Consider the following 16,584-nt stretch of genomic DNA (forward strand, 5'->3'; position numbering starts at 1 on the left):
TCACTGCGCTTCTGCGCCATTGTTGCAGTCAATGTGTTAAACTCCTAACTATTACAGTTACTATTACTATTACAGATTATGATTTGTTTTTATTTGATCACACTTTTTTTCCTCTTAGTCAAAATGCTCCAAAACAGCACATATAGAATAACAGAATGAAGTTCAAAATATCCTTACAGCCAACTAAAACTTGCACCACTATATTTTTTACAAGCAAGATTCTCTGTTAAAAATGGAAACTGAAAAAACTTACAAAAAATAAAACTTAACACAGACAAAATCACAGTATTATTTTGTGAACAGTGAGGCTAACGAGCTGTGCTGTTTCTATTAAATCTGGCAGCCAATAGAAGCAATCTGAGTTTAAAGCTACATAGAGCTATGATATTGACTTATAACTATCTGTGTTTCTGTCTTTAGATCTGATGGTAAAGTTTCAAAGATATTACAAAATCACAGATTACAAATAAACACAAGACGTACAATAAATAATTAAAACAAAATTAAATTTTTAGCACAAAACTCGCTCAGCTGTTGGGTTTGTTTGACTTTAATTTTTAATACAGGCCTTCTAACATTTGTAGTTGTGTGGAAAGATTAAGTGTTCATTTGAGTTAGTTTTTAACCCTTTTATGACTAACAAACGAGGGTCATCCGGAAAGTAAGGTCCGATTTCTTATAAAAATAAATAATTACATATTTTTAAAAAACTAATTGTATTTAATTTCTGACATCTTTCTTTAATTATCAACATAGTTTTCATTTTTGTTTAAACATTTGTCGTAAAGTTCTACGAGCTTTTGGGTGCCGAATTGTAGAAGTCTGCCACCTTTCACTGCTTCTTTCACCTTGTCAGTGAAACCTCAATTCTCAATTCTCAATTCTCAATTCTTTATTTCAGTTTGTTACATACATACAAGAATAGTGTCATATATGTAGAATAGTACATAAATTATGTATTTAACCTAAACTACAAATTTAGTTAGCCTATTTTAAATCAAATAAATAAAAAATGACATTTCTGAGTTAAGATTATACTAAGTCCTATTATTTTACCAAAAAGCATCTCAAATATAAATATTTTATTAGGGATTTAGGAAAAAAACTCTCTGTCCAATGAGTAGCAGGGGCCAGTTGCAGCAAATATTTCTTTAAAAAACACCGGAAGCCCTTTTCATAGATTTTGCTCTTTATATTTGTCGGCAGGTGATTTAAAAATTTAATGCCCATATAAGTGGCTTTCTTTTTGTAGAAACTAAGTTTGTGTTGGGGTAAATCTAGGTTGTTTCGGTGTCTAGTGTGATAAGAATGAATATTACTACGCGTATCTAGTTTGTCAAGATTACTTACCTACACACATAATGCACTCTAAAATGTATTGATCATATATTGTTGGGATTTTCTAAAGTGGAAAATTTTTCTTTTACGAGATTCTCTCTTCTAAATTTAGAATTGTTCCTTAGTGCTTTTTTTTGAAGTTATCAAAAATTGTGTCTAGATTTTTTTTAGATGTTCCACCATAAATGGCCAACCCGTAAGCTAAATGAGAATGCACGTGTGCATAGTAGATTGACTTTAATGTCTCAGTGCTACACAGTAAAGACATGCGCCTCAAGATGTAGAGCCCTGATGAAATTTTTGCTCGCTAAATATTTTATGTGACCATCCAGCTAAGATTATTGTCCACATTAAGTCCTAAGAATTTTGATACTATTAATTTTTTCAATTTTAGTTTGTTTAACTGAAATTGGTATTTCTAAAATATCTTTACTTTGTACAGTGGAAAATATCATTTGATTAGTCTTGCAGCCATTTTAAAAATAGACTATTTCTTTGAAAATAAGTTTGAATGGTTTTTAATTGTTCTTTACAGGCTATTTCCAGATTTTCATAAGTTTTTAGCAGTCACAATTAAAGTTAGAATCATCAGCATATAAGATCAAATTACTTTTTGTACCATTAATGTTGTTTAAGATTGAGGGCATTCCTTGGATGTAGCATAAAACAGCAATGGGTCCCAAAATAGAACCCTGAGGTACTCCATGCTTGATTTTTAGTGTGCTAGATTTATGTTTTACTACTAGAGTATTTTGTTTTGACGTAATCTCAACATACTGGGATCTGTCCGAGAGGTATGATCTAAACCAGTTTAGAGAAAGGTTTGATAAACCCATGACTTTAAGTTTGTCCAAGAAGGACTTGGTGAGAAATACTGTCAAATGCTTTTGACAGGTCCATGAAAACCCTTTGGACTTGTCCCCCTTGTCTATAGAATCTATTATAGTTTCCGTAAATTCTAGCAGAGCTGAAGGTAATGGATTTACCTTTACGGAATCCATGCTGCTGCCTATCAAATAAATCATTGTTTTTTAGATGATCTACTAATCGACTGTACATAACTCGCTCATAAAATTTTTGTACAAAGAAGGTAAACCGATACCTGGACGATAATTATTCATTTTAAATTTTTCTCCCTTCTTAAAAATTGGTATTACTCTAGACACTTTTAAAACTTCAGGGAAAATTTCCAGTTATAAGCGACGAGTTAATTAAATGAACTAAAGGCTTCAACAAGGACTTACCAACATACTTAAATTAGTTTTCAGCGGAACTTCGTCATGGCCCGACAGATGATTTATTTTTTAATGATGAAATAATTTCTATCTAATTCCTTTTCATCTACCTGGATTACACCGAAAAGGGTTTTGTATAAGATTTTGATCTAGAACATTTGCACCTGAATGACTTGCGGACTGTGGTTCCTTAGCTGTATTTTGGATTAAATCTCCTATTTACATCTATGAAAATAGTTATTGAAACAATTTGAGATGCTTTAAAGGGTCTTGATATTATTACATTCATTATTCATTTTTTATACAATTTATAGAACCCTTTAGGACATTAGAACTTTTTCCAATCTCTTTATTTATAATTTGCCATGTTTTCTTACTGATATTATCTGAGTTTCTAAATTTGTCTGTCATAAAAGGTTTTTTTTTTGCATTAACTAGCTTAGTTTTGTAATCTTTGGTTTTCAATTTACAATATTTCATGAAATCTTCACTACCACTACGTTTAGCTTGTTTTGTAAGCTCAACAATATCCTTCTGTTCCATAATCAATTTGTCACTAATCCAGCTGCATTTACTTTTACCAAGATATTTTTTTACTTTTTTTTTAGGAAAAATTAAGTTAAAGTTGTATTGAAAAATACTGTTAAATACCTCAAACTTTTTATCTACATCAGCTAAATACATTGTCAACCAATTTTCATTGGACAAGACATTCTTAAAAACACTCATATTATTTTTCGAAAAAGTCCCTAAACTCTACATATTCATAAAAAAAAAAAAAATAAAAAAAAAAAAAAAAAAAAAAAAAAAAAAAAAAAAATTTTTTTTCATAGACCATTCACAACTGGTAGATTGAGTTCAAAAATTTGGTCCATCATTGATCTGACAGTGCAGTTACAATACCAGTCACCTGTGTTAGAGACTTATCAAAATTTTGTAACAATATTATCTATAGCAGTAGATGAATTTGAAGTAACTCTTGTTGGAAAATCTACTAAGTAATAAAAATTATGCCTTTTAAGAATATTCTTTAATACCTTTAATCAGTGTTGAAGTGCTTACTGCTGAGAAACTCCTTTAGGTAGTGAAAGAAGTGAAAGTCGCTTGGCACCAAGTTCAGGCTGTACAGAACTTATCTCCAAAACTGAAGGGTGCTAAGATCTATATTAAATCAGACTGTCAAGATCTCTCAGCAACTGCTTTTTATGTCCAAATTGGCCTGAGACTATCTAATGCTACTTAAAGCAATTGCTACCAATAACAAACTCTTATGTGGGTAACAGGGCATGAGTGGATTGCAGGAAATGAGACAGTGGACAGGGGTTGGCAAGACCTGGGGCTATGTCACAACTCGTAGGTCCAGAAACCTTGGTGGTATGGCTAATTGTCAAGTCAGAAATGCTGTCATGAAATGGATGGCTGTGGAGACTTCCTCTACTGGAAAAACGTCCCAGGTCTGAGACAAGTGAAAGTTGTCTATAGGCCCCAAATTGATAGACAGCAAAGCTATTCTTGGGCTCAGTAGACCTCGTACATTAGATTGTTCTCTAGTCTGTTGACTGAACGTTACCCAATTAACTAATACTGGGTATCCATTTGAGATGGGTATCTGTGTCTCTGCTTCTGCAGGGAGTCCATGGGGACTGCTATGTACATCATTTGTGTCTGCAAAGCAATTGCTCGGATTAGGTAGAGACACTGTTATAGGGCATTTTATAAAACTTGCTGAGATGGGAATTTAGCTCCTGGGGATGTCTTGAAATTCATCAAGAGCCCTAGGATGATCTGTGCTGTCAAAATTTCAGGATTAAGCCACAATAGATCCTCATGGTCATGGTGACGGGGGTTATATCTTGCCCTTTCAACCCTAAGGTATCATATTGTATCTTAACCCTGTTTGGTTGCACATGAATGCCTTGTTCGGCAAACTCTCCTCCTGGGTGTGGTACTTACATATGAACAGTTTGTTTTTGTGTAGATCATGTTACTTTGCAATCCGACAGTAGTCAAAACTATTTCATAGTTATTCTTCTCACTAGATAAAGAACTATTCCTTCTATCTTTCTGTCATTACTACCAGGTTTTGTTTGTTTTATTCAGTTGGTTTTTTTACGAAACGGAGGATCTTTTAAATATTATAGAATGCAATGTTCACTGCTGTTTAGAATGGATTAGAAATAACATTGTATTTATTGCACAGCATCAAAATATCACTGTATTTATCAATACAGATTATAATATGAGAAAATATGTTTTTAATGTATAAATAAGGTCTTTATTTTTGACCGGTTTTCAGCTTGGATATTGGTTTAAAAAACAACTCAGGTTAAGCAATTAAAAATAAAATAAAATCAAATGTAACAATAACATAAATAGATAGTACATATTTAGGTATTCTTATTGATAAAGTAAAACTGTATTATCATTCATGAAATCAAAGTACATTAAGTCACCTCTCCCATTTTTATTTTTGATTTCTTTTAAATGCAAAGGTTCCTGTTGCAGGTGAAGCATGTGAGGAATGTGAAGACACATTTTCTCTCCGCCCAGGAGTGTATCATGGCGGGACACTACCAGAACCAGTTCCCCAACCCTTGCCGCTTCTCTTCTTCAGGATTTTTTGGTTCAAAATTCGTCACTGTCTGTGTTACAGGTGAGTGCAACATTGATTCATCGAATCAGTTTATCCTCCATACCTTGTTTAATTATTATTTCTCAACATCTAGAAACACTAATTGGCACAGACTATTTGATTCTAAAACTGATTCCAATTACATACCAACTGATTAGGAGCAATCTGAATAGTTCAGGTCCAGATACTCTTCAGAAGTAATGTCATAACATTGTCTCTCACGTATCTCTCCACCAATCTGATAGTACTAAAGCCCTTTTAATTAAAATATATGTCCTTACCAGTATTGGGAATGAACAAAATCTTTACACATTTTCAGAACACTGGAGACTCTTACTAGTTATGGAATGGGACCTCCTCATTCTCTTTGAAAGTTAGCAGTAAGAACCTTCATTGTACTTTAACTAATAATGAAGAACTCAGGATTGAGTTTTCAATTTTTAATTATAAGGAATGTTTTGTAAAATGATGGTCCATCACAAATTATACTAACACCTTTATATGCTAGGTTTTCTGACAGACAAGTTGAAGTTCAGTATTGGGTTCAACAGGTTTTAATACTATTTGCATTGTATTAACACTACATTTTTTCAGATTTTTTATAACTATTGAGGAAAACTAAATAACACAAATAAACAAAATAAATCAACTTATATCACCAAATATTATAAAAACTATGAAACATAATAACACAATTATAGCGAAAACATAACAATTTGGTACCAACTGATCACCCATTGCTGCAATCATAGTACTTAACTCAATTTTAAGCAAGAAGATAGTAACCAATTATTAATTCTAGTTATCGTCAGTAATTAATTAAAATGTTTGAGAAATATCTGCAAGAATGAACAATGAACATTCAAATGAGTGTACAACAGTTAAGATGTATAAAATTAAATGAAAAAGAAACAGACCTTGTCTAATAAAATCTAGAATCATTAATAGTGTTATTTAAATATATACATAAAATAGTGTATATATATATATATATATATATATATATATATATATATATATATATATATATATGTATGTATATATATATATATATAATTTCAATAAACATTGAATCACAAAAAGTACTTGCTCCGCCGGGACTCGAACCCGGATCTCTCACTTGCCGGGTGAATGTGCTACCATTACATATATATACATGTATATATATATATATGTATATATATATATATATATATATATATATATATATGCATAGTGTGGGTGAGACAATCCCACGCTATGCAAATAGTGGAAGGAGGTCTCTCTTATACGCTTGACTGAACACGAAAATAACATGATGGACTTTGTGGACAAAAGAGCTTGTACTAAGCCTAAACCTCTGTGGTGATTATATGATGGCATACAACCCATTTTAAAGAAAAACCCTCAGGTGGTACAGAAAATTCTTTGTCCACACAATATAAATGATTTCGATGAATGCACATCAACTGCATAACATGTACAATCAAAATATTACACTATCATGTTACCCACTACTAGGACCTTTACTATCTTAGCAACTAGAACCAACTATGCATTTTGGTAAAACTATGTAACCGGCACAATTGCACCGGTCATGTAAATAGTAAACAATTAATATTGTTACAAATAGTTTCAATAAATACACTGAGAAGACATCACAAGGCAAAAAGATATATTATTATAGAATAAATTTATATATTTATTGTCAATGGAGGAGATACAAAACATTTCCTATATTTTCCTTAGGCAGTATCACTAACAAGAAACAACAAGTAATACATTCTTATCAATAGATTATATAACAATAATAATAATAAATATTTTATTGCGTAAACAATGTACTAAATTATATTGCAATTGTCAGTTTTATATGTCAACTAAAAATTAACATTCATTCACGACAATTGGACTCATTCATACATACAATAGTTTCCATTCTTAATCTCGTTCATTCGAATTTGTCCACTCTAGCCGCAGTGTCAGTCAGCCAATTCAGCGGTCTCCCAATTGTGTGTTAAAAACTCATCTGTATTATAAAATGCTGCTTGGATTAAGGCTGATTTCAGACGAGCTTTAAATGCTTTGGGCATATTTGCACTTTTAATGGAATTCGGCAGTCTGTTGACAAATTGAGCAACAACAACAACAACTTGTTGCTGTGAAGGCAAGCGTTCATGAACTACCGTCCTGTGTCTTGCAGTGCGAAAATTGTCCCTGCCTCTGGTTTCATAAGAGTGTACATTACTACCACTTAAATGTTGCATTTGTACTTAAAAAAAGAGACACACTTCCAAAATATAGAAGCAGGGGTCCAAAATATATAGTAAGAAGTTTAAGACTCACTACTAGTTGGCAGCACAAAGCAGACAGCAATATTAAATTGAGGCAGTGGAACTTGAGCATCAGGCAAAATAAGGCCCTTCACTGTGAAAGGTTACAACATTTCCATTTGAATTACTGCACAAATCTCAACTGAATTCGATGAAGTTTATGTTTACTATGCATAAGCATTGGAGATCATTTACATCTGGATTAGCATGGTGACTACAGCATATACCTTCTGACATAATGAGAGCATGAGGCTGATCGGTCTCACTCAGTATATAACTGCAGAGAAGGTATTAACTATATGTTTTATATCTAACTATGAACATGGATTGAAGGCCATTTGCATGTGGATTCGCATGGTGACTACAGTATATACCTTCTGACACAATGAGAGCATGAGACTGATCGGTCTTACTCAGTATATAACTAAAGAGAAGGTATTAACTATATGAACATGGATTAAAGGCCATTTGCATGTGGATTAGCATGGTGACTACAGTATATACCTTCTGACACAATGAGAGCATGAGACTGATCGGTCTTACTCAGTATATAACTGCAGAGAAGGTATTAACTATATGAACATGGATTGAAGGCCATTTGCATCTGGATTAGCATGATGACTACAGTATATACCTTCTTACACAATGAGAGCATGAGGCTGATCGTTCTCATTAGATGCCTTAGAGTTTTAGTATTGTTAAGGTGCATTCCGTACGATTTTTTTGCACATTTATGACCATCAAAAGTTGATCCATTTGTACACTTTAAAGACCAAAATACCATCAATACAATAGACACTAATGAAATTCCACCATTAGTGGCAAATACTGGTTTGTCAACTGGAAAGTAGAGGCCACTGTCATTTGAGATTTTCTAGTATATAATCATAATAGATTTCATGGACAAAGGCTGCTTTGTTGAATAATTTAAAATAAAAGCTGATTGAGGATCAACAAAAATTTGCATACATATTGTTTCACCTGAACAATACTTAAGCTTACACAGCAGTAGTCTCAATGACAACAATGTACTATTTGTCATTTGAATATCCAACTATTCACCAAATATAGAATAGAGTGACTTGGAAATGTTCCTTAGTGTATACAAATTTCATCAAATACAGAAGTGGTCGTAGCCACGACAGAGTATTTTGCAGTGTTTGACAAAAGCTATTTTTCTGTTGAATTAAACAAATTGGAAAGTAGTTGGGTCAATTTTGTACACATGCCATAACTATGGTATGAAGGGTTAATTCAATGTGAATGTTAAATTTAGTTCCAGTTCATCTTTGTCTTAGTATATATATATATATATATATATATATATATATCGTATGGGGGACAAAGGCAGCTATCCATAAATAAATAAATTAAAAATTACAATTATTAAAAAGTACGTAAGAACAAAGTTCTTGAGTCATAAATTAAAAATAATATTAAAATCTCCCGTCACAAAGCTAAATCCAAATTACTGAGCCAGTTTAGAGACCCATCCTCTAAACCACTCAGACCAGCCAGACCACCAGAAAACAATCGCAAAGGGCAGTCGTTTACAATGTGCTCAATTGTCTGAGAGTTTGCGCCACAATCACACGTCTGGTCGTCAGTAATACCCCACTTGAATTTCCAGTGATTGCTTCTCCCAACCCCAGTTCGAAAACGATTCAATAAAACCCATTCCTTTCGAGGAATTTCCAAGCCACCCGCTGCTTTCGTAGGATCGGATATCAAGAACTTGTTCCGTCCATCGAATGATTCCCAGGATGACGCCCAGTTAGCATTAGGCGTAAAGTTCTCCTCTATCAACTGGGATGCTGTTCGTAGTGATGGCTTGCGTGATTTGAGCCGGCTATCTTGCTGAGGAAGGTCGCGCGTAACGGGCAATTCGGGATTGGACACGATCTTATTGAACTCTCTCAGAAGAGCCTCTTTGCGTCTAATCTCAGGTGGTGCTATATTGCTCAGCACTGGGAGCCAAGGTGTTGGTGTTGCCATGAGAGTTCCAGTAATTGTCCTCATGGCCCTATTAAGAACGACATCGACCTCTCGCACATGTGCACTATTAAGCCACACAGGAGCACAATATTCAGCAGCGGAGTACACAAGGGACAAAGAAGTGGTACGCAGTACTTTAGCGTTGGCTCCCCAAGTTGATCCAGCAAGATGCTGTACTATATTAGCCCTTGTTTTCAGCTTTGCTGCTGTCTTTTGAAGGTGACTTTTAAAAGTGAGAGATCGGTCTAAGGTAACTCCCAGATACTGCGGATGTTCATTATGTTTCAATTTGACACCATCAAGAGTTATATTTAACTTGTAGTTCGCCAGTCTGTTATTTAGGTGGAAACATGATACTTCAGTTTTATCAGGATTTGGATTTAGCTTCCAGGCTCTAAAATACAGTAGAACCCCTCATATCCGGCCTCGGTTTTACCGCACCTCGGTTTATCCGGCCACTTCCCGGAAGCCAATATCGAAATTTATTTACCACGGCTTGCAGACGCGCAGTTGCACGCACTAGTCTCCCACGACCCGTGAGTTATTTTGGTTATCTATTTGTTTACATTTTCCTGTGTTGTCCTCAGTTGAGCTAATAGGTTTAACATGTAAACAGTTCTTGATTATTTCCAGTGCGGTTAGTACAGTACAGTACCATTTTTTTTTTCGTCAAGTGTTGTGTACTGTAGGTTGGTTTATCCGGCCGAATCGTTATCCGGCCAGGGGCTCGGTCCCGTGGTGGCCGGATATGAGGGGTTCTACTGTAATCTGCGAGGACTGAAAGATCATCAGTGAGTGCCTGTTCGGTGCTTGCGCTAACAACTTTTTGTCTTAGTGCAATGTCTGGAGTCTAATACTGTTACTCCTGGATTCTGGAGTCATGTTTGTCTGAAGAGATTCATGAAAACTAGGTTGCTCTACTGTACTTAGAGATTAGATGTTTGTTTGTTAGATGTTACTTTGATGTTAGTCTAAAACATCACAGTGCACTCAATTGTACACTTGAGAGACAATGAGAATGTCTCTTCAGGTAGATTACACTATACCTTGTTAAATGTCTCTGATGTCTGATTTTGAGCTTCTTCATCACAGACTTTTTATGGATTTATTCAGACAAACATGACTCATGGTTCCAGGAGTCAAGTCTGTAACAGTATCAGATTGCAGACACTACACAAAGGGGAAAATGAAATGTCAATTTTATAGCTGTAAAAGGAAAAATAAATGTTGAAAAATAAATTGACTTTCGTACAAAAGATATATTTTGCTACCTTTTTATCAGAATTATTAAACATTTCTTGTATATTAGAAAAAGACTTAAAAAAGGAATAATGTAAAAAATGAAGCTTTTAAGGTTGAGGATCTAGAAAGCTTCTAAGACAAAAGTTCCTTGTGGCCAAGGAATAGGAGCCAAGAGCAGGGAAGGAACTTTGTCCCAAATAAACAAAGAGGGTCAGAGAGCTGCAAAACAGAGTAAATGGGTTTTTCAACCAAATATAGAGTTTAGGCGTGCAGAGAGGTACGGGATAAGCCAGTTTTAGCTGGCTAGAATATTATTTTTGCAAAATGATATACTTTTCTGCCACAGGTGATGCAACCAACCAGGTGCACATGGAAGGCTACAGCGTCAGCAACCAATGTATGGCACTGGTGAGGGATGACTGTCTGGTCCCCACAAAGGATGCCTCGGAGCTTGGATACATCCGGGAGTCTTCAGACAAGCAGTATGTTCCAGATGTCTTCTACAAGGTAGGTGGACAAAAATGTCTTTTGATTCGGAATTGGGTTTGTAGATTTTTATGAGATTAACTTTTTTGAGTTACATCCGAACATTTCGAATCAAGAAAGTGTTTTACTTGTTCTCAATTAACTAGAGGGAGAGAGAGACATCAAGTGGAGTTACGAGTTTGGAAAAAATGAGAAGTCGTAAAGAATATAGTTCAACTTTATCTCACAAAAAAAAAATAGATCTTTTCTCTTGTCTCTAAGAACAATAGGATTATGAAGCTAGGTCCACGCCCCACATGTATCTATAGTAAGTGTATCTATGTAACTATAGCCAGAAAATTTTAGAAGATCTACTATTGCGAGATTTCTATTAGAAATTAATTTTTTCTACATCCTTCCCTTAGTCTTGTAGGACAGTCACAAAAAACCAGCTTGTGGTCAGTGATATACTTGCCTCGACAATCCAAAATATTTCATATGTAAAGCACACCAACAGACATGTTGCTCAGGAAACATCCTAACGATGATATGATCAATTAAGACTGTAGTATTATCTATTTCGCGGGTTGGCTTGTTGACAATCTGAACAAGGTTCATCGATTCCAAAAGATTTTTGAAATACTTGAACTCCGACTTATTGTTTCCAAGATCAACATTAGAGTAGCTCATAAAAATCACCTTATCAACTTGTGAGAATGTCGATGAAGAGGACATGGAACAGAGAAGTAAAGCATGAATAAGGGATACTCTGAGGCTTGTAGACCACACACGTCAAACCCGATAACTTTTTCAAATGCACATATACATTCCAATCGACCATCAACATGATTAAGATAGATCCTTCTCATGTAGAATATTTCCTTGAAGTAAATGTTGACTCTGTTACCATTTGAAGGCAGGCCACAGCCGCTCATCCAATCGAAATGCCAAAATGAATAGCCATTCAAACCATAACAATCCGAAGACATATCAGGAGTGAGCCAAGTTTCTGAGATACCCAGGAAATGTGGTAATCTTCAGAGAGATGACTGCCTATGACTGCGTTTCCCAACAAAGTAGGAGATAGATAGTTGTAAAGAGCTGACCACTGAGGGCACAACATTCATTGAGGGGTGACAGTCCATGGCTGCGGTCTCCGATGAAGTAGGGGTCAGAGGAAGTAGTAAAGAGCTGACCACTGAAGGCACTACATTCATGCCTCCTTCAATATGAGAGGAAACAAACTTGCTTAGGTGATTGTCCATTCTGTTTAGATAACAACCATCACGAGTCAAGTGATATCTTTTTATTGAGTCATTAGCATCAACAAAAACCACACTGAAGTTATTGCACATGAGATCCAATTGCTTGTTAAAAAGATAAATGGATGAATTGCTGATGTCTCCTCATTTCAGGATTCCACTCAAGATGGTCTTAGATTCAGGGAACCGACTCTTAGCCGCACTCAGCAGATCAGCCATGTTGTTGAGAGCAGCCTTCTTTCTCCAGTCACTATTATATCCAGCACCATCATTGTACACATGTACCAAATTACTAGTCCCAGCATGAATGAAAATAAGTTGTGGCTGGGAAGACACATCTCAAATATTTTAGTTAACATGCACTATTTTTGCTCTGGGACAGACATCAACGGTTACTGCATTCTCAGCACAAAGGGTACCTACGTACCTCAACAGAGTCCCCAATCACTAACACCTTTAGTGCCGGCGCAAGTAGAACTAGTACAATCTTCAGCATAAAACTATGTCAAACTGTGCATAAGATTATGAAAAACACTGATCAAGACAACAGAAACCGGCTAAAAAGGAAAATATGTTGCATATGCTGGAAAGATGGGAAAAGGGTAAATATACCGTACTATTGAAAGACCTGCCCTGACCAACCGTATGTGTGTTGTGAATTGTTTCCAAACATACCATGACAACTTGTAAATTTTGCTGAGATATAGGTGGTTTAGGGGGTTGTAAATATGGAAATATAATTTTTTAATGTGCATTATTTGTAATAAATTTGTAAAATAAACATTGTACATTGAAAAAGGCGGTTTTTACTAAGAAACAAAAAAACTGTGACTTTGACACGGTAGTGGAGCGTGACGGGAAATGTCAAACTATGTGGGTTACACGCCGGCGATTAACAAACCATAATATTCGGTGTCAACAGAAAGACCACTTCAACTTCAAAATGGGACGATATTCTGATCTTCAGAACACTTACAGTAGTTTTTATGAATTTTTATTTTTCCATTTTTTGGGTTCTCTTTAACGTATGTTCCCACAGCGAATGTGTTAAATGAAGTGTTACTTGTCATAATAACACGACAATATCCGTCGTAGAAAAGCCTGGTATTTACAAGGACATATATACCCCATTCAAAATCGTTTTCTGTTGACTACAAGCAAGTTTTAAAAAACAGGCTTTCTTCAAATTTCAGTTTATGCGCAAAAGTATTTTGGGCATTACTTAAATTATTGTTTAAGAGAGAGTCAAAATAGTGCCCAGACTTAGCATTAATGTCAATAAAATGTAAACTCCAGTGAGTACCATTGTCAGACTTGAAATCCACTCTATTATTATTATTATAAAAAAAGCAATTCAAAAGATGCTGCACTCTTAATGTAACTAACTACCTTCTTATTTACCTCTAAATTTTCTTCTTCACAAATATGTATTATTTGAATAAAAGCATCAACCGTACTATTTTTCTCCACAATTAGAGACTGGAGCGAATAATATGTCTCTGTAATTTTATTTAAACTACTTTACCTAGTGTAATTTAAAGCACAGTTTAATAATTTAAGGTGACCTTACATAATGTAATATCTTAACCTTTTGGGGTCCATAGAAGGACTCATTTCGACATCACTATATAAACCGTTTCGGTCCAAGACTGGACTCAGTTCGACATCTGTTGCAACAAGCACATCTAGCAAAAAAATCATTCTGAGTATTACTTGTTCGATATAATGTATCTGAAGATCTTGTGAAAGTGTTTTTAATAACCAGACACAAGTTACCTTTCTCTACAGTTTTACTTTTTGCATTATTACAATGCGTAGATGAAAACCTGCATAGTATTATATTTTCAGTTGACCAACGACTTGTAGCATCTGCTGCTGTTTGGTTGGATATTTGCTTTGAATTCGTTTGTTCAGGAATAGATACAGGTTTATTAGGATTATTTAGTTGTCAACAAGATACATGTAAAGTGACTTTTCATTTTCAATTGAAATGACGTCAACGAGCCGAGGCATTAAGACATCAAGGGATGAAGACGTTGAGGATGCACTGTTTGATTTTGATAGTGTTCATGATGATGTAAATTCTAATTTTGAAATTTCTGAGGACACAATTGTAGTAAGTAATCATGATTTAGATGACAATGAGCCTGAACAACAACCTTCAGCACCAGGTAGGATTAGGCCCACGCAGACCTGGACTCCATCCTAACTTTTCCAAGTGTTATACTACAAAAAACTACAAAGAGTAGGCCTAAGCCTAAGCATAACTGTAGGGTGATGTGTATATTTTGTAAATAGGTCCAGACAGTAAATTTTCTTTTTTTCATTTATGTACAGTTCAATAAGCCATTTCTATAGTAATAACTTATTTATTTATTTTTTTCTTACTATCATACTGTTACAATATTCAGTTTTGAAGTGAAAAAGAACCAAGTAAATCTATGTAGGTCAAATATGTTTGAACTAGCCTACTTTATTCAAAAGAGCACACCAACCAATCTACTTCTACAGTTTACTAATGTAATTAGTGCTACATACTTTCATAAGATAAAATTTGGGTATTTTACTAAATCAAATACGTTGTATATACAGTGCAATATACATTTTTATTTCCAAATGACATACTCAGCCATGAACTTAATTATTTAGCTCGTAGAATAAAAACAACCATGGAGGAAAGCCATGCTGTTGAGAGCAGCCTTCTCAACACCAACATTCAACATAAAATTATTAGCCGCACTCAGCATTAACCATTTAATTATATTATAATTTGGAGTAGGGCAATTCTTTGGTTGTCTTCTGTGGTTTTTTTGTTTAGGCATCTGCACGAAATCGTTGGTCATAAACATTCTTTTGGCAATCTTTTACAGCTCTAACCTATTTGAATCTCACCCCATCACTCATAATGTTTTGTCCATACACTTCACAATTTTGATGGTGAATTTCAACTGTTTTCACACCTTTCAAGAAAACAAATAATAGCGTGTACTTCACAGTCGGCGGAATTCTCAATTGATGGAGACATTGAAGTATGGATTTACAGATGTAAAAACAGTTTATTTTTGCCGTAATTGTGTCTGTGGGTAGCCAATAGATGAAGGTAGACAGTGCAAAAGCGTGGGACACCAACCACGGCACTGCAGCGAAGAAATATTAAAACTGTATTTACTTAAAAAACACATCTCGTATTATGGCTGTCCTGATAAAAATTCTCTATCTATTGGATTAATCTGGTAAAATGATTCATTGCTATTTCTTAATCATCTTGAAATATACAATGATTAAAATAAGCATATAAATTCTCCGTTTTAAATTGATTATTGACTATGATCGATGTAAGATTTAAAAGGATAACAGGATTTCAACGCTTTTAATTAATTATTTGTCTATACACTAATTTATACTTAATATTTTGTAGAATGCATGTTCATAAAATTTGTATTATGTCATAATTTGGCACAAATGTGGGTAATCTGAAACCATCTTGAAACCTTTTATTGGTTGAGAAACTACACTTTTTACTGGTGGAAATTTATCCAATTAATGTGTAAGTATTGTCTTGGTACCAATTTTAGTTTGTATCGCTCAGAAATCATATTGGTGAACAGCAGTTCACTGCTATTTCCGCACTGTTTCTATTTATTATTCAGAACTGCTCCATTATAAATATTAACTACTGTAGACAGAACATTACAACTTTTTTAATGTTAAGTAATTATTGACACCTTTTATTATACTTACACTTTTTCATCTTCTCTATTAAGATAACGGCCATTCAAGTTTTTGAAAAGGAATGGTTACATATTAGTGTGTTTTATTTTGTAAAGTTGTAAACATCAAATTTTGCAACATTTTCTCACATTTCTTGTCATACTTGAAGTTTTTGTTTATAAATGTTACAGCTGCACGTTCAACCTCATAAAATTAATATATAACAAAACATTTATGCATATTTATGGGTACCGGTATATAAATACAAATCAGAATGTTATGATGACAGCAATACCAAATACTTGATGTATTCAGTATAAAAATATTAATTATGAATTTCTAAAAGAACACTTGCATAACTTGAAATAATGTTCTGCTACTGTAGAAATTGC

At 34.3% G+C, this 16,584-nt stretch overlaps 1 protein-coding gene across 2 annotated transcripts in view; it reads left to right on the plus strand.

The window, feature by feature from the left end:
* The window catches only part of LOC124354069 (nuclear protein localization protein 4 homolog), an 85,746-nt gene that overhangs the window by 29,244 nt on the left and 39,918 nt on the right, over nt 1–16,584 (plus strand). For both annotated transcript variants that reach the window (XM_046804250.1, XM_046804251.1), the window contains exons 9-10: nt 5,079–5,226; nt 11,101–11,261. In XM_046804250.1, coding sequence (XP_046660206.1) covers nt 5,079–5,226; nt 11,101–11,261 — 309 coding nt within the window. The remainder of the gene's footprint in view (nt 1–5,078; nt 5,227–11,100; nt 11,262–16,584) is intronic.

This window comes from Homalodisca vitripennis, chromosome 2 (genome assembly GCF_021130785.1).
Source record: "Homalodisca vitripennis isolate AUS2020 chromosome 2, UT_GWSS_2.1, whole genome shotgun sequence".
In the NCBI taxonomy this organism is placed as follows: Eukaryota; Metazoa; Arthropoda; class Insecta; order Hemiptera; family Cicadellidae; genus Homalodisca; species Homalodisca vitripennis.